The sequence below is a fragment of the Panthera uncia genome (assembly GCF_023721935.1).
Source record: "Panthera uncia isolate 11264 chromosome C1 unlocalized genomic scaffold, Puncia_PCG_1.0 HiC_scaffold_4, whole genome shotgun sequence".
Classification (NCBI taxonomy): Eukaryota; Metazoa; Chordata; class Mammalia; order Carnivora; family Felidae; genus Panthera; species Panthera uncia.
This window is the reverse complement of record NW_026057585.1, coordinates 97,702,648-97,720,896: the sequence shown is the minus strand read 5'-3', so window position 1 is coordinate 97,720,896 and position 18,249 is coordinate 97,702,648. Positions and strand designations below refer to the sequence as shown.

The 18,249-nt window shown below is 43.4% G+C and overlaps 1 protein-coding gene across 6 annotated transcripts in view; it reads left to right on the top strand.

Annotated features, from left to right (window-relative positions):
* The first annotated feature begins 377 nt into the window (after window positions 1-377).
* The window catches only part of NMNAT1 (nicotinamide nucleotide adenylyltransferase 1), a 27,516-nt gene continuing 9,644 nt past the window's right edge, over window positions 378-18,249 (top strand). For 3 of the 6 annotated variants that reach the window (XM_049618152.1, XM_049618153.1, XM_049618156.1), the window contains exons 1-2: window positions 6,857-16,531; window positions 17,722-17,892. In XM_049618152.1, the coding sequence (XP_049474109.1) occupies window positions 16,279-16,531; window positions 17,722-17,892 (424 nt within the window). In that variant the 5' untranslated portion in view covers window positions 6,857-16,278. Of the gene's footprint in view, window positions 469-6,856; window positions 16,532-17,721; window positions 17,893-18,249 lie in introns of those variants that run through there. The other 3 variants (XM_049618154.1, XM_049618155.1, XM_049618151.1) reach the window with 3 other exon arrangements.

Below are 18,249 nucleotides of genomic sequence, written 5' to 3'. Positions count from 1 at the left end.
TGTTGCAGAGGTGTTGCCTTTAAAACTTTGGGTTTTTTTAAAAATTAATTTATTTTTTTGAGAGAGCGTGCGAGAGAATCCCAAGCGGGCTCCATGCCGTCAGCGCGGAGCCTGATTTGGGGCTCGATCTTGGGAACGGAACTGTGGGATTATGACCTCTACTAAATCAAGAGACGATGGCTTAACCAACTGAGCCCTCCAGGTCCCCCCCTCCCCCAAGGGTGTTGTCTTTAAAGCTGTTCCAGCCACGCCAAACAGAGGTTACCATAGAATCCTACCAGAATGAATTACTTCTGCCAGTTCTAATTGTAGAATTTCCTACTTATTACCATAAATTGCTTTTCAGCGTTACAATTTGGACGTGAAATCACTGTTCCAGCCCAACTGAAGACTGTTGACGCAGTTGGAATGGTTCCCATAACCTACCTTGCAAAAACGCTTCAGGTTCACAGAATTTCCTTTGTGAAAGTAAGTGACGGTTTACCTTAATGCAATTATCTCTGATTTTCGATACGTGCGTTGAGTGACGCAGAGCTCTCGGAGACAAATAGGATCAGTGCCAAACAAAACAAAACTGAAAAATATTCTTTGTTTCCCAGATTGAGGAACTTGCTAAATAAACATTTGCTCATTGTGTACTTCCCCTAATTTTGATGGTGATGATGATGATAGGGTGTTCTGTTCAGGCATTTGTGTCGGTCTGAGTATAAGTGGTGGTGGTAGCTGTGGACGAAGGGCCTCCCCTGATCGTGCACTGTGCTTACCTGCTCTCTTTCTCGGTGACTTGATTTGACTTAGCACTTCTGTGCTGACGGTGTTCTTTGGGTTCTTGTTTAGAGCTAATGGATAATGAAAAACGTTCCTAGAGCATAAGTAAGAGAACTTGGTTTGGGTCCCAGTTGTCAAACAAAAATAGAACCCAGGTTTTGGAGGGGGGTGGGGAGGGAAGAGAAGAAATTGTAAAAAAAAAAAAAAAAAGATGTTAGGTTGGTAGTTATCAGAGAGAGCATTGGGGGAAATAACCTCAGAATTGGGAGTCATAACTGGGACATACTACTTGGCAGCTGCAGGAGTTTAGGACATTTTAACTTGGACTTGGGATGGGAGCCCAGAGAGGATGGTTTGCTCCAACTAGGTAGGAAAAATGCTGGGGCAGGTGAAACTCGAGTGGCTTAACACGAAGTACATGAGCCAAAGGCTCTCTGAACATGTGGACCTCTTTTAAACGTCTACCAGGAGATAGCTTGTACTGTGGTCAATTTTGTGGCATAGTTAAGAGCATGAATTTTGTTTTTTAAATCTTAGAGAAAGAGACAGAGAGACAGACAGAGCGGGGGAGGGGCAGAGAGAGAGGGAGACAGGGAATCTGAAGACTCCAGGCTCTGAGCTGTCAGCACAGAGCCTGATGCAGGGCTTGAACCCACAAACCATGAGATCATGACCTGAGCCAAAGTTGGCTGCTCAACGAACTCAGCCACCTAGGTGCCCCAGTTTGTTTGTTTTTTTCTTTAACTTTAAATGAGCAATGATAGATGTCAAAATCAAGGGGTTTTTTACTTTTTTTTTTTTTTTTTTTAATGCAAGCTCTACACCCAATGTGGGGCTCAAACCCATAACCCTAGGATCAAGAGTTGCACACTCTAGGGGGGCCTGGGTGGTTCAGTCAGTTAAGGGTCTGACTTCAGCTCAGGTCATGATCTCACGGTTTGTGGGTTCGAGCCCTGTGTTGGGCTCTGTGCTGACAGCTCAGAGCCTGGAGCCTGCTTTGGATTCTGTGTCTCCCTCTCTTTCTGCCTGTTCCCTGCTCATGCTCTGTCTCTCTCATTAATTAATTTATTAACGTTATTAATAAATAAACATTAAAAAAAAATTTTTTTTAAAGTTGCACACTCTACTGACTGAACCAGCCAGGCACCCCTGGTATTTCTTATATACTAAATTTAATGAGTTTAGTGCTTACCGTATTTATTTATTTATTTATTTATTTATTTATTGTTAAAGTTTATTTAAGTAATCTTTACATCCAACATGGGGCTCAAACTCATGACCCCAAGACCAAGAGTTGCATGCTCCCCCGACTGACCCAGCCAGGTGCCCCTAATACTTATTTTTAGCTTCTCAAACTTCCCTTGACATCCTCCCAGAAAGCTGCTCATATGTACACATACCCTACATTTTGCTTATACATTCAGGGATGTTATATTCCTGAAGCCAGGCTCCAGATTAAGAACCCCAAAACAAAGCATTCCCCATAAAAATAGGTGCTCAACAGAAGACACTTCGCTTCTCAGCCAACATAGGTCATAGAGAATTTCCTTAGTCTGTGAGGTGGTTGTCTAAAATGTGCAGCAGCTAAAAGGTAGCACAGTTTCAGAATATTTCATAAATTTTACTTATATCGGAAAGAGCATAATTTATATTTCATATGGTATTAGTAGCATGAAATAAATGTTTCTTAATGAAATTAACTCTCATGAAACCAGGTTTGGTTTTGGGGGTAACAAAACCATTAAAGTAAATGAAAATTCAGTTTTATACGTTACGGGTTAGTTAAAATACTGTTTTAAATTATGCTTCGAGTTATGTTTATCAGTTAAGAAATGTGATTTTGGGGTTCCTGGGTGGCTCAGTTGGTTGGGCATCCGACTTCAGCCCAGGTTGTGATCTCACGGTTTGTGGGTTTCAGCCCTGCCTGCTGACAGCTCAGAGCCTGGAGCCTGCTTCAGATTCTGTGACTCCCTCTCTCTGTCCCTCCCCCACCCGTTCTCTGTCTCTTAAAAATAAACATTAAAAAAAAAAAAAAGAAACGTGATTTTACTTTCTGAAGTTAGGAATGTTGTGTAACTTCAAGATACAGAAATAGGGGCGCCTGGCTGTCTCAGAAGAGCACATGGCTCTTATTTGTGAGTTCGAGCCCCATGTTGGGTGTAGAGATTACTGAAATTAATAAAAACTTGAAGGAAGGAAGGAAAGAAAGAATACCAAGCAGCCTTGGTCTTAAGCAGCCTCTTGCATTTAGAAACAGTTAAAATTTTCCCAACAGTGGGGCACCTGGGTGGCTCAGTTAAGCGTCTGCCTCTTGATTTCAGCTCAGGTGATGATCTCATGGTTTTGTGAGTTGGAGCCCCATGTTGGGCTCTGTGCACTGATCATGAGGAGCCTGCTTGGGATTCTCACTCTCCCTCTCTCTCTTTGCCCCTCCCCCACTCATGCTCTCTCTGTTTCTCTCAAAATAAATAAACTTAAATGTTCCAAATAGTGAAAAATAATTGGATTCTGAATATATTTTGAAGATGGAGCCATTAGGATTTCCCAATGGGGTGTGAGGGGCAAAAAGGCATTAAGGATGGTTTAGAGTACTTGGTCTTAGCAACTGGAAGGTTGGAGTTGTCATTGCCTGAAGTTTTCAGGTAGATCAGGTTTGGGGGGTGGGATAAGACAGATCAAAAAAAAAAAGGAAATTCCAATACAAATATTTGAGATATATTGATGTTTATCTGATATGTTAATATTTGGTTAATGAAGTCAGGAGAACATAAAAGTTTATGTTACTTAAAAATTTTTTTCATGTCTATTTTTGTGAGAGAGAGAGGAAGGGAGCTCGAATGGGAGAGGGGCAGAGAGCGAGGAAGACACAGAATCTGAAGCAGGTTCCAGGCTCCCAGCTGTCAGCACAGAGCCTGATGAGGGGCTCCAACGGTGAGATCATGACCTGAGCTGAGGTCGGATGCTTAACCAACTGAGTCACCCAGGCACTCCTAGGTTGTGTTACTTTTAAAAAGTTTGTGTCAATCATAGTAAGAATTATTTCAGGGGCTTTCATGGTTAATGTATGGGTTACTCAGGTTTCTTTTTTTTCTCCAAGTTTTTATTTAAATTCCAGCTAGTAAACATACATATTTGGTTTGTTTCTGAGGTATATATGTTTGTTAGTTTGTTTTATTTATTTATTTTTTTAAGTAAGCTCTACACCCAATGTTGGGCTTGAACTCACAACCCCAAGATGCAGAGTCGCATGCTCTACCAACTGAACCAGCCAGGCGCCTGAGAATTTGGAGAGTTTTTTTGTATTTTTTGTTTTTTAAAGTAATCTCTACGCTTAATGTGGGGCTCGAATTCACAACCTGGAGATTGGGAGTTGCATGCTCTACAGACTAAGCCAGTCAGGCGCCCCCATCAAATTTCTAATTCCTAAGTTTCAACACTAGGTTTGGAATTTGGAAAGCACTCAGAAATGTCAGCATGTTGGATGGATAGTGTGTTTGTTAGGTAACTTCGCCTCCAGCAGGGGCCACCTGAATAGAGAAACAGGTGGAAACAGTCATTCCCACTTGTGAAGGTCTGTGCCTGTCATAGATGTGTTGGGGGATGTTTATATTGAATTTGATCCTCCTACCAATAGATAGTTCTTTTCCTCAAGAAATAGAGTTGTGTCTACTTCCTAAAGATGTGGAGAGCATCTGTGATTAACTAGCTCCTACTAAGAAACCTCAGAATCTATGAATACACACAGAAAAAGCAAGAAGACAAAAACCATCATGTAGGTCAATTGGCTATTTTCTCTAGACAACAATCGACTGTTGTGATGCAGAAGATTTTTGTAACCCGTGGGGAGGAGATTGTGGTTAGTTTTATTCTAAAATTTCCCACTACGTTTTTAAAGAACAATAAATTGTTCAAATACACAATGTAAATCACTGTTTTTTTGAAACCAAACCTTTGTGAGGTTTTTAGGTTTTTTTTTTTTTTTTTTTTTTTTTTGAGAGTGCTCGCAAGTGAGTGAGGGGCAGAGAGAGAGAGAGCTAGAGGGAGAGAGAAGCGGGGCTCACCCGAAGTGGGGCTCGAGCTCACCCGATGTGGGACTCCACCTGACACACTGTGAGATCATGACCTGAGCCGAAGTCAGATGCTTAACGGACTGAGCTAGCCAGGTGCCTGAAACTAAACCTTTGCTCATTGCTAAGATTCACATTTTCCTTCTTCCTTTTCAGTGCTTATTTCTATAGCAGCTATCCAGCTGATGACAATATTTTCATGAAATAAAAAGGGAGATTCAGAGAGAGTAATGATCTTGAAAGAACGTCCTTATCTGGGGCGAATTTGGTCGTGGTGTCAATCTGGTGATTTGGGTTGAACTGTTCCTTTTTATCCATTGTCCGTACTAATTAATACTTAAAGACAGCTTTCTTTCAGATGGCTGGTTCTGATGCGCTTCCTGATGTCTTAGCTGTGACGTCAGTCGACCACTTCACTCAGGAGTAGCAGGGTAGGAGCTGACCTGTTCGCGGGCAGCTGTCAGGTGGCGGGGCTGCCGAGACAGGCCTGGCCTGCCGACGACCTCCGTGGGAGGCGGGAGACCAGCAGGCCTCAAATGCCAACATCAGACCGTTGATGTAGCGCCTGGTCGTGCACGGGTCCCGCTGCCCAGCCAGGTCAGCCCCGGGCCCGAGAAAAGTACTGCGGGATGAAGAAGGGGATCTCATTAAACGGAGTGGAAAGCACGTGAAAAGGATGGCGTTTTATTTGCCATTCCGACCCTCTGTGCTTCCTCTTTACTTTGCTTTTCTAATTACTGTGCTTCTTGGAGCTCTGGCTTTAGGAGGAACCGGGCATCTCTTACAGCAGGACAGCCCTGCCTGAGCATTTACTGCCTTGAAGGACTGCTAAGCCTTTGACAAGGACAGGTTGCTCGGGAAGTTTTGCTCACCTGTGGAAACCAAGCTGCCCACCGACAGCAGCACAGACAAGTAGTAAAGTTCAGGGGTCGTTTTTTCCTGTATTTGGGAGGAGAAAAGCACCGTGAGGAATACTTGTCTTTTATTTTTTTTTTAATTTTTTTTTTTTAAGTTTTTTTTTTGTAACGTTTATTGATTTTTGAGACAGAGAGAGACGGAGCATGAACGGGGGAGGGGCAGAGAGAGAGGGAGACACAGAATCGGAAGCAGGCCCCAGGCTCGGGGCCGTCGGCACAGAGCCCGACGCGGGGCTCGAACTCACGGACCGCGAGATCGTGACCTGAGCCGAGGTCGGCCGCTCGACCGGCCGAGCCACCCAGGCGCCCCTGAATGCTTGTCTTTTAACTGGAACCCCTGTTTACGGTGTTTTTGCCGAAAGGATTGCAACAATGGCCCCAGCTTAGCAGGAGATGGAAGGCTTGCCGCATACTTTGCAAAATGCGGTCCAACCGCTCCACTCTTCAGCGCTAGCTCAACTTTTTTTTTTTTTCGTTTTCGTCTAATACAGTAGAATTTATCCGCGAAAAGAAAAATCTCTCCTGGAATTTTTATTTATTGATTTGCGTTTGGTTATTTTTGAGAGAGAAACAGAACATAAGCAGGGGAGGGGCCGAAAGAGAGAGAGAGAGAGAGAGAGAGAGATGGTGAGAGAGAGAGAGAGATGGAGACAGAATCTGATGCAGACTCCAGGCTCTTGAGATGCCAGCACAGAGCCTGATGCGGGGCTCGAACTCAGGAACCATGAGATCATGACCTGAGCCAGAGTCAGACGCTTAACCAGCTGAACCACCCAGGCGCCCCCTCTCCTGGAATTTTTAAACTTTCCCCGGTGAAATGTTTTAACTGTGGCACGTGTCTAATTAAGAATTTTGTCTCTACATGGGGCGCCTGGGTGGCGCAGTCGGTTAAGCGTCCGACTTCAGCCGGGTCACGATCTCGCGGTCCGTGGGTTCGAGCCCCGCGTCGGGCTCTGGGCTGACGGCTCAGAGCCTGGAGCCTGTTTCCGATTCTGTGTCTCCCTCTCTCTCTGCCCCTCCCCCGTTCATGCTCTGTCTCTCTCTGTCCCAAAAATAAATAAAAAACGTTGAAAAAAAAAATTAAAAAAAAAAAAAAAAGAATTTTGTCTCTACATACGTCTGTTTTTACTGTGAGTAGAAAATATTGAAGACTAATGGTGTATTATGTACAGCCAAGCTTTCAGATTAAGATGAGCCTTTAGAAATTCAGTACTTAAAAACATACACAGTCAGTTGCCAAAACTGTTAACACCACGGTATAGACCCCTTCACTGAAGGATCCCACACCAAATACAGCAAACATCCTCTTGAGTGCCTGTGGGACAGGCTCCATCTGCGTAAACAGCACAGTAAAACCTAAAAGGACATCAGAGCAGCATCGATTTACTAGGTTTAATTCTCTCTGAAATACATTCTTTTTTTTTTTTTAAGTTTATTTATTTTGAGAGAGACAGAGAAATTGTGAGTGGGGGAGGGCAGAGAAAGAGGGAGAATCGCCAGCAGGCTCCGCATTATCAGTGCAGAGCCCTTTGCAGGGCTCGAACTCCCTTACCGTGAGTCATGACCTGGGTGGAAATCAGGAGTCTGACGCTAAACTGACTGAGCCACCCAGGCGGCCCACAGAAATACATTTTTGAATGCACGCCTAAACAGTGTATGTTTCCTCGCTTCCCTCCTGTGGGACTCATGCTCAAAACCCAGCCAGGCTAAGGTTTTCCTTTAATATAGGTTGTGTTCTTAATATTGGTGGTGTTGGTAATAGGAACTATGACTGTTTTGTTTAATGATTCCTGTTATCTCATTTAAGCCTTAGCAAAACGAAGCAGGTAATTTATCTCCGGGTTATAAATGAGGTGGGGGGAGCTCAGAGAGGTTAAGTAACTTGTCGTGGAGTGAATGTTTCAACTGGCCTCCCTCTGTCTCCAAAGCCAGTGCTGGCCACCATTACCTGTGTCGTCGCCTCTTGTGGAGCTGCGATTCAGTGGAAGACTCTAGAGCAGTTAGAGCAGTGCCCGAGGCCTTCGGTAACGATTTTTGCATTAAAGTTTAGGGACAATGCCTGGCTGGCTCAGTCAATGGATCATGCAACTCTTGATCTCGGGGTTGTGAGTTCGAGACCCATATTGGATCTAGAGATTATTTAAATGGATAAAAATCTTTAAAAAAATGTAGGCATAGTTTTTATTTAAATTACACATCACTTGGGGCGCCTGGGTGGCTCAGTCGGTTAAGCGTCTGACTTCGGCTCAGGTCACGATCTCACGGTCCGTGAGTTCGAGCCCCGCATCGGGCTCTGTGCTGACTGCTCAGAGCCTGGAGCCTGTTTCAGATTCTGTGTCTCCCTCTCTCTCCGACCTTCCCCGTTGATGCTCTGTCTCTGTCTCAAAAATAAATACGTGTTAAAAAAAAAAAAATTACACATCAGTCTTCTAAGCACACACACAGGCAAAGATAATCGAAATGTATTAAGACATTCCTAAAACTCCACATTTCAGAGTCCACTGCTTCTCTATTACTTTTTTATTTCAAGTTGTTGAGGTCCGTGTTCTTCTACACGGTATCGTCTCCAGTTCAGTAACCGTTTATTGAATGAGTCAATGAATCTAGTAATTTTTATAGCTAAAGAATTTTATAACACCAACACAAAATGTTTGCATTTAACTTAATTCGGTTTCATACTCAAAGGTTAGGACCACCGGAAGGACAACCTTCCCCAGAAGGTTACTAAGGAACTTTAAAAATTTCCTTCACCTGAATTTTAAACGTGAATTTTTTTCTTAAGTTTCAGTCTGTGAGCTCCTGAAGAGCAGGAAGTCCCGTCTTCCCCATTTTTGTCTCAGCGCACGTAATAAGTGCTTGATGAATGTACACTTACCAATTGTGAAGAAAGTGAAGATGATATTACCAACCAGGTTGGTAAGGAGAGGTTGCCCGCAGTATCGGGAAGATCTGGGTCTAAAATCAATACACAGGGTCATACGTTAATTTATCAATTATTGGAAGAAATTCACCCTGTAAGCACGATACCAGAAGGCACTAGCCCTTGAATTCTAATCTTACTTCTGGCCCTGGGTTCATTTGGTTCCAGGCAACTCCCTTTTATTAACTGCAAATTAACGCTGCTAAATAGCCTACTAGTAATATTGAGAGTTGTTAATATTTCTGATCGGTGGACAAATAATGTTTACTGTCTTTCTAATTCATGTTAACTTGATATTTCGGTGGAAAATATCAAGAAGATAGTTTGTGGGAATTCTGGCCTTCTGGAGTAAGGAAGTTGGTCTAACTGCACACAAAACTCCTAGACCTAAGTTGGAAAATTTGAATTAGGCTAATTCCAGGGAGTGTCACAGTTCCCATTTCTGTTTTGTCCCTTTTGTGGATTCTCGGTTTTCAGATTATTTCAGACTTTCCACATGTTTAGAGCTGCAGTTTTTTATTCTGAATGTATCGGGTTGCATTTATTTCATTTGTCCAGTGACAGAGTTATTAGCTGACTGACCTTTTCCGCAAGACTAATGTCCAACATAGAATCTGAAATAAGGTATCAAGTCATAATCTGGTCACGTATATCTATGTCGCCCTCGGCCCTGCAGACGTTAGCTCATGCTAGGCTGTTGAGACTGGGCTCTAGGGAATCCATAAGTGGAAACATTGGTGCCCTCGTTGTCTCCCATCTAACAGCTTCTTGTACTAAAAGAAGGAAGTGTTAAAACTCCATCTGCCCAAATCCCAACTGTTCTGTTCATATTGAGATTTTTGACTTTTTCAAAGAGGTGAAGCAGGTGACCACCATTGATAACAGGGACAAAAACATGGGTCAGGCTGCAGTTAAACTCATCACAGGAATGGCAGAGCGCACCAGAACCATCTCCAGAGGTCAGGCCCACATGCTGAGCTGCCCTGTGCTGGGGGTGGGGGGTGAAAACACTTACCTTAGCAGAACGTACAGCTGGAGGACTAGAGCGGTGGTCCCAAACAAGAACACCGTCACTTGGCTGCGTGAGACACAGCGAGTTATGTTTTACATTACTTCTTTAGTGATCAAATGGCTTCAAGAAACCGAATTTAGGTTCTGTTTCATGACAGTGTCACATTAGACCACAGAGAGAAAGTTTTAAACATAACAAAGATGACTTGAGATCCATTCCATTTGAGCACAATTATGTCTAATAAAACTTCACGAAGATTAGAACTGCCATTTCCTGAACTCCTACTACGTAGCAGGTGCTGTGGATACTGGTCCCCAAGGGATCTTTAGAACCTTGGTTCCTTTACTGTGACTTGTAAGTTCATGCCTTAAGACAGCTCACAGATAATTGTGAAAGTTAACATTCATCATGAGTAGACAAATGTGTCAGACATTTTTATTCACTTTCCTATTTAATATGCACAAAATCCAATGAGATAGGGACTCTGGTTCCCCATTTCATAAATGAGGAAACAGACTCAGAAAGACTAAGTGTCTTGTCCAAGGACAAACACCCAGTAGTGATAGAGCTAGAGTTTGGAGCCGGGTCTGAGAGTCCTGACCATGGCCCTGTGCTGTGCCAGCCGCTGCCTCCTGCCACCCGGTTCTCATGGGGTGTAACCAATAAACAGAGTAAGCCGACCCACCCAGCTTCCACAACCAGATGAAGTCTGCTGTTTCTGCTCATTTTTGAAATTCTTTTGAAATTACATGTACTTACGTGCAACAGAAGATAGTGTAAGATAATATAAAATCCATGCATATGAGAATATCTTAATCTGAAAATAATAATACAAGATCCATGCATATAAGATCTTCCTCAGTAACTGATAGTTCTCTTTCTTCATCATAAGCTCTGTTATTTACCTTGATTATTTTATAAATGAGGTTTAGCACTGAGGGACCTTAGGGTATCTGTAGAAATTAAATCTACCCAAAGACACAGATTTATCCCTGTTGAAAGTATTAAAAAAAAAATAGTCTCAAAATATACCCCAAGACTGTTTAAAGCAGTGAAACATTGTTACAACTAGAATACGTTAGAGGCTTGATGGGACCTTTTTGAAAGGAATAGCATCTTTTTAGGGGTATAAATTCCAATCAGTTGACAAGTCAACGCATTAACATTCAGTCAACATAGATTTAATTATATTGAGCATTCTGAAATGTTACAAGATGGTTAACTTTTTCAATGTTAACATTGAAAAAACTGACTTAATGTTTACAAAATGTTTCATTAATGTTTACATCTCAGTATTTTTCAAACCTGAGAAAGTCACCGGGCGCCTGGGTAGCTCGGTCAGTTAAGCATCCAACTCTTGGTTTTGGCTCAGGTTGTGGTCTCATGGTTTCATGGGGTCGAGCCCCCTGTAGGGTTCTGTGCTGGCAGCACTGAGCCTGCTTGGGATTCTCTCTCCCTCTCCCTCTGCCCCTCCGCCTCTCACACGGTGTCTGTCTCTTTCAAAATAAATAAACTTTAAAAAAAATTTAAGAAAGTATTATACATCAGCTATATTTCAGTTTTTTAAAAGAAAAATGTGATTTAAAAATTGAAAGTAAATTTTAGTTCAATGTCAAGACTGTCTCAGGAAGAAATGAGTTTTTTGTTATAGCAAGCTGGGGAGGGTCACTTACAGCCTGAGCCGGTATGATCTTGGCAGCCAGCAGTGCAGGTGGTAGGCTGTGTGGGCCAGACAGAAGTGAATCATGGGGATGCTGGTCCTTGAGCACCTGGAGCAAAGCAAGGAGGACCCAGAACGGCCCTGTTAGAGCTTCCAAACTACTCCTCCCATTTGTCACCAGCTTGTCCCCTTTCCCTACCCACATATTGTGGTACCTTGCAGCGATACAGAGGAAGTACTTTTCCTTGGAGAGGGACGGATCCTTGTTTTTTTAAACACCCTGGGCTACAGTGGAGGGTGACTGTAACTCAATTCTTCAGTGGTTTTAAAGGTCTAGAGTCTAGTGTGAGCTCAAGTTGTCTGTCTTCATGATGAATTAATAGAACTGAGCCGGATATTTGAGATAGGTTGTGAATGTGACCAGGGAGAAAGCTTCCTTCAGCTAAGAGATCAGCTTGCTCCAGCCCCTTGCCCAGCCTTTCCCCTGAGGGGGGTGGGGAGACTGGAAACCTGAGTGCATCCCCAAGGTTGGGGAGGAGCTCTAAGCTCTTTGTTCTGTCCTTCCCTGAACAGCAGACAGCTCCTTGGGGACCCAAACCTCCCCTTACAGCTTTATTGTTCTTCCTGCCCACAGCTCAATCTCCCGTGGGGAGTGGTGTCTGAAACTTGAGGTGGGCGGGGCTGGAACTGACAGGCTCTCATTGATCATGCTCAGAAGCTGGCAGGATACCCTGATTTCCCTGTGGGCCCTGTCGGGCATGTCGTAGTCACCACCACCCCAATAACCACAGGCACTCTGTATGGGAATTGGGGGGTAGGGATGGGAGGGGTGGGAACAAGCCTCAAGTGAACCCTGGTATCATCCTTGAGCTGGTAATTGAAAGGTAGGACATTTAAATCATTCTTATGAATTAACTCATTTTTTTAAATGCTGTGTGGAGCATTACCGACCCTTCTCTCTTTATTTCTTATCAACAATTAGCAGTGTCCCTGTGACCCCTACCACTATGCTTTGTTGGGAGAAAGCCTCAAATGTTTATTGAATAAATGTTTATTTCCATTCTCACTGACTATTTAAATTGAGGGACTCATAACTTTGTAACTGGCCTCCAGTCACATGACTTGTAACTGGTCTTGTTTTGCCCCTTCCAGTTAATCCCACAGCATCACCATCATCAGTGTTGTCACTTCCCTCTCAAGTAACAGCTGTCGTTTATTTTAGCACTGTTCTAGGGAATATGCAAGCACGTTGCCATGTATTAGTCTCAGAATTAATCCTCACGGTGACTGAAATTGGTTGTCATTATCCCTGTTTTACAGATATGGAAACTTAAGACTTGTAATTAAGTGATTTGGTTAAGCTGATAAAATCAATTAAGGTTGTAAGTCCCCATGTCTTATTATTTTTCTAAAACATTGTGTAGAACCGTGTTGTAACTCTGTTGCCCAGAAACCTTCAAAGGTTCCCATTGCCTGAGGGGTTAACATGCACTTTTCTCACCTCCTCAACCAGGAGGGCTCATTTCCAAACTACACAGCTCTGGTTTAATGCCTCCCCCCACCCCCCGCCACCCTTTTTTATTTATTTCTTTTGAAAGAAAGAGAGGAGAGAGAGAATCCCAAGCAGGCTCCATGCTGTCAGCACAGAGCCCAACTCAGGGCTCGATCTCAAACCATGAGATCATGACCTGAGCTGAAATCAAGAGTCAGTGAGGGACACCCGGTGGCTCAGTCAGTTAAGCGTCTGACTTCGGCTCAGGTCACGATCTCACTGTTTGTGAGTTTGAGCCCCGCGTTGGGCTCTGTGCTGACAGCTCGGAGCCTGGAGCCTGCTTCTGATTCTGTGTGTCCCTCTCTCTCTGCCCCTCCCCTGCTCACGCTGTCTCTCTCTGCCTCTCAAAAATAAATAAATGTAAAAAAAAAATTTTTTTTTAAAAAGTCAGATGCTCAACCTACTGAGCCACCCAGGTCTCCCATTTTTCTTTTGATGAGTGAGCCTAGGAATCAGGAATCAAGTGGCCCTGGGTCTGGCACTCACTGTCTTTGTCCAATGAGAGCATAGAATCTGAGCAAAAGTGACTTGGTCACCCTGGCACTTGGGTCTAGACATTGTTGGGCTATAAATCAGTGGTCCTGACACAGGTTGTTTGAGCCCTGGGAAGTCTTGGAAGTGCACAGCGAGGTATATGACAGCCTCTATTTCCAGCGCATTTTCAACCCACTATTGATCTCAGATGTTTGTAATACTGAAAAGTTAGAAAAACGTAGATGTCCAGTGGTGGAAGATTAACTAGAAAAACGAAATATCTAACAATAGCTTATTTTTTGGAACAAGCTAAATGACTTTGGCCAAATTTGTTTTTGGTGGTGAGGCTTGAATGATAGGTGTGTGAACGCATTTTATCCATTGAAAAGTATCATACAGCTGTGTGTTTATTATCTTTCATTGTATTTCTACATTAATTGGAAAAATACTCCAGCCTGTATAGGTAATTCCCCCAAAGTTCCCCACATGCTTCTAGCAATTTGGCATCATTGGAATTATATTTATAAGCTCTCAGAATGATTCTTTTGAAACATAATTTGGATATATAAGAATATTTTTTAGAGACGCCTGGGTGGCTCAGTCAGTTAGGCATCCGGCTCTTGGTTTCAGCTCAGGTCATGAGCTCACAGTTCGTGAGTTCAAATTCTGCTTGGGGCTTTGTGCTGACAGTGCAGAGCCTGCTTGGGATTCTCTTTCACTCCCTTGCTCTCTGTCCCTCCCCATTCGTGCGTATGTACTCTCTCAAGTGAATAAACTTAAAAAAAATATTTTTTTTAAATTTTACAATAACAAAACTATTTTTTGATAGTTAATAAGCAGTTTATCAAAAAACCCAAAAACTGAGTGATTTGAGTTTAAGAGATTTGAAGGCTCACTGTGTTGGGGAGCAACAACTCCTGTGTTCTCAGAAGTCTTTCTAGCTGGACTAAGAATCAGAGTGACATGAGGGGGCTGAGAGGAATAAAACCACTGTAACAGGTGTACATATGGGGGATCCACATAGACACAGCAATTCCAAAGTCAGGCAACATGAGGTCTGTATGTCACTCTGAAGTCAGAAGGGGTGGGGGTCTGTGTTTTCAGAGGAGAGTAATGCGCTTTGTGGGGCGATAAAAACATGTTTGGTAATTAAGACGTTTGCCCTGCTATACAGATGGGTCACTCAGATAAAATTTATCTCCGCTAATAACCCTTATTCTGAGAAAGACCTCCAATTTAGATTCTTCTGTGTTCTTAAGGGAGGGACAGAAGTTTCTCTTGAGCCCACAGGGTTCTCAATACCTTCTGCTCAAAATAATCCACATGCCAAACTGGCACATTCTGAACCTCTTCAGCTGACTCCCAGCACAATGAATGAAAAAGACCCCCACTAAGACACAACATTGTGGCATTTCAGATTCAGAGCATTGGGGATAAGGAAAACATCCTACAAATCTTCCAAAAAGAAAAAAGGTATGTAAAAAAGGAAAAGAATCAGAATGGCATTAGACTTTCAGCAGTAGTGTGGTATGCTAGGAGACAATGAAGAAATGCATTCATAATTTTAAAAGAAAATAATTTCAACTTGCTTTTTTCTCAGCTAAGCCGCTCATCTCTGAAGGAAGGATAAAGACATAACCAAACTTATTTCCCATGTACCTTTTATTATGAAGCTACTTGAGGATACATTCTAGAAAAATCGGGACATAAACCAAGAAAGACATGATGCAGGCCTCAGAAATAGGGGATCTGACTCAGAAGAGAGATGAAAAAGGTTTCAGAATGATAGCTGTACAAAGGATTAGAGACTTTCAGTCCACATTAGAGAATGAGTTCCGGGAGAAAAACCCTTCAGGATAAAAACCAGAGTCAATAGAGTAATAATGTTTGGTTGAACCATTTGAAATTCATGTTTTTGTAGATTAAAAAGAGTTGAACTATAGCGACATTATGTGCAGCATTAATAGTAGCTACATTCACAGTGTGTTTATTTCTTGTCAAAAGCAGTTGCGTGTATTGTCTCGCTTAATCCTCATGATGGTCACAAGGTAGGTACTGTTATTTTCTCTATTTTAAGATTGAGAAAACCGGGACAAAGGAAGATTAGGTTAAGGTCAGGTTGTCCTAGGTCATCCAGTCCATGTAGGTGATTTCTATGCAGGCAGTCTGGTTTCAGAGCATAGGTTGCTTCCCCCCCCCCCCCCCCCATAATGTCTCTAATAATGTCTCTGCCCAACATGGGGCTTGAACTCGTGACCCGGAGATCAAGAGTTGCGTGCTCTACCAACTGAGCCAGCCAGGTGCCCCACAGAGCATAGGTTCTTAACTGTTGTGCTATAACAGACAGGAGATTGGAGGATACTGTTCTGTGGAATCCGGCCGGTCCCAGGAGCGAGACCTGCAACACTGACCGCCAGGTTACCATACAGTGAAGCCCATTGTGCATGGGCCCTACTCACCCACTCAGAACTTCCTATCAGCTCTTGTTGAAAGAAACTGAAAATGTATCATTCATGTTGGTAGAGAGATAAGAGAATGCATTGGTGAAAGAACAGAACACCATAAAAAGGAACATTTAGAGGACAAAAGTCTTTTTTTTTCTCTAAGTTTATTTATTTATTTTGAGAGAGAGAGAGAGCACAAGCAGGTGAGGGGCAGAGAGAGAAAGAGAACCCCAAGCAGGCCCCATATTGTCAGCACGGAGCCCGACACGGGTCTCAACCCCACAAACCGTGAGATCACGACCTGAGCAGAAATCAAGAGTTGGACGCTTAACCCACTGAGCTACCCTGACGCCCCTAGAGGACAAAGGTCTTTAAAATGAAGGCTATAATAGCAGAACTGAAAATCAGCTCAACAGATGGAGGATGGAGTTGAGAATATCTAGAAAGCGGGAAAAGAAAAGAAAATGAGAAGACCAGTCCAGCTGCCTCAGCTCCAAATAATAGCCATTTCCAAAGAGAACAAAGAAAACGGAAGGCAGAATGTCATCATTCAAGGACCTTTCCCAGAACTGAAGTTTATGAGCCTCAAGTTTGAAAGGGTCTGCCCAGTGCCCAGCACAACAGATGAAAATAGAGTCACACTAGAGGACATCATTGTAAAATTTCGGAACGCTGGGGACAAAGAGAAGATCTCACAAGCTTCAGGGGAGGAAAAATGTAAGTCATGTTCAAAGGATCCAGAATTGGGAGTGACTTTGGGTTTATCGCTGTTAACGCTGCAATCTACAAGCGATGCCTTCACAACTCTAGGAGAAGACGGGTTTCAACACAGACTAGAAACTATAGATATGCATGTAGAAGTTTGGGAATAGGCAGTGAGGGTGTGTGAGAGCTAATCCTCATGGATCATCATAGTAAACAGGTACTGTTTACTTTGGATAAATTTAGAAATAGCATTATAAGCACATAGTATAGAAATATGGTAGAATCTACCAGAAGAAATAGCTGAAAAAGTTAAAAGTGCTTGCTTTTAAGGGAGCTGCATAGAGGGTTTGGTGAGCAGGATGTGGCCAATGACTGTTGGGTTTCATTATGGGCCTTTTGCTGCCTCGTAATTTCTGAATCTGAGTTCATTTAATAAAAGTTTAAATCTGTTGTCTTGTATTACTTCATTAGGGTTATAGAAGGATCAAATGGAATAATATGAAAAAAGGTTTGTAAATTGTAAACTGTTCCTGAGCTGAAAGTGATAATGTGATCATGTTGACTAAGAGGCCGACTACTGTCTTGAAGGGCTGGTTGTCAGGGAGTTCCGTTTACGTGGTAGTTGATAACATCATTGTATCAGCTAACTGGAGCCGCAGTAGGGCAGTCATAAAACTTCAGCAGCATGCACGTTTCATTTTTGCTTATGAGTCTAGGGTCAGCTTGTGGGTTTGTTGATGTAAGCCAGGCTCAGCTGATCTCACCTGGGCTGTGTGTCTGAGCACGTCGTCTGCGGTTTGGCTGGTGCAGGATGGCCTCAGCCGCACAGCCAGTGGTTGGCTGTCAGCGGGGGCACCAGCTGTCTCCCGCGTGTTCTGTCCAGCAGGTTGGCCTCGGCTTGTTTTCATGGCAGAGGAGGGAGGCCAAAAGAGAGCAGAAGTGTGCAGACCTCAAAGGCCTGGGCTCAGAACTAGCACAGTGTCCTAACTGCCACATTCTCTTGTCCGAAGCAAGTCACAAAGAGGGGGAAGGAGATTCCATCCCTTTCTGGCAGGAGCTGCAAATTCACAGTGAAAAGGAAGGGTGGAGAAATGGGGCTGTCCTTGTCATCGAAGCCAAATATTTTTATCCATTCACTTGGAATGGGAATGTGAAAGGCCACTGAAGACCTATAACTGAACGTATGTTCTTTTCCTTTGCAGACAACGAGCAGGGTGTCCAAGTTTTCCATTTAGATCAACAACTTCAAATTCTTAGCATGGAGAATTCAGAGAAGACAGAAGTGGTTCTTCTTGCTTGTGGCTCCTTTAATCCTATCACCAACATGCACCTGAGGCTGTTTGAGCTGGCCAAGGACTACATGAACGGAACAGGTAGGAACAGTAGCCAAAAGCAATGATAGGGTTCAGGCCACTACCCCAAAATATGGCCCTTTGTCACGTTGGACATTTTAAGCTGAAGCAGTTTGAAAAAATGGCAGAAACAGGAAGGTCACTCTGACCTCCTCCCCACCCTTCTCGGAAGCAGCTCAAAAAACCTTCACATCAGGGCCACCTGGGTGACTCAGTCAGTTAAGTATCCAACTCTTGGTTTCTGCTCAGGTCATGATCTTAGGGTTGTGGGATCGAGCCCTGCGTTGGGCTCTGTGCTGACAGCGTGGAGCCTGCTTGGGATATTCCCTCTCCCTCTCCCTCCCCCTCCCCCTCCCCCTCCCCCTCCCCCTCCCCCTC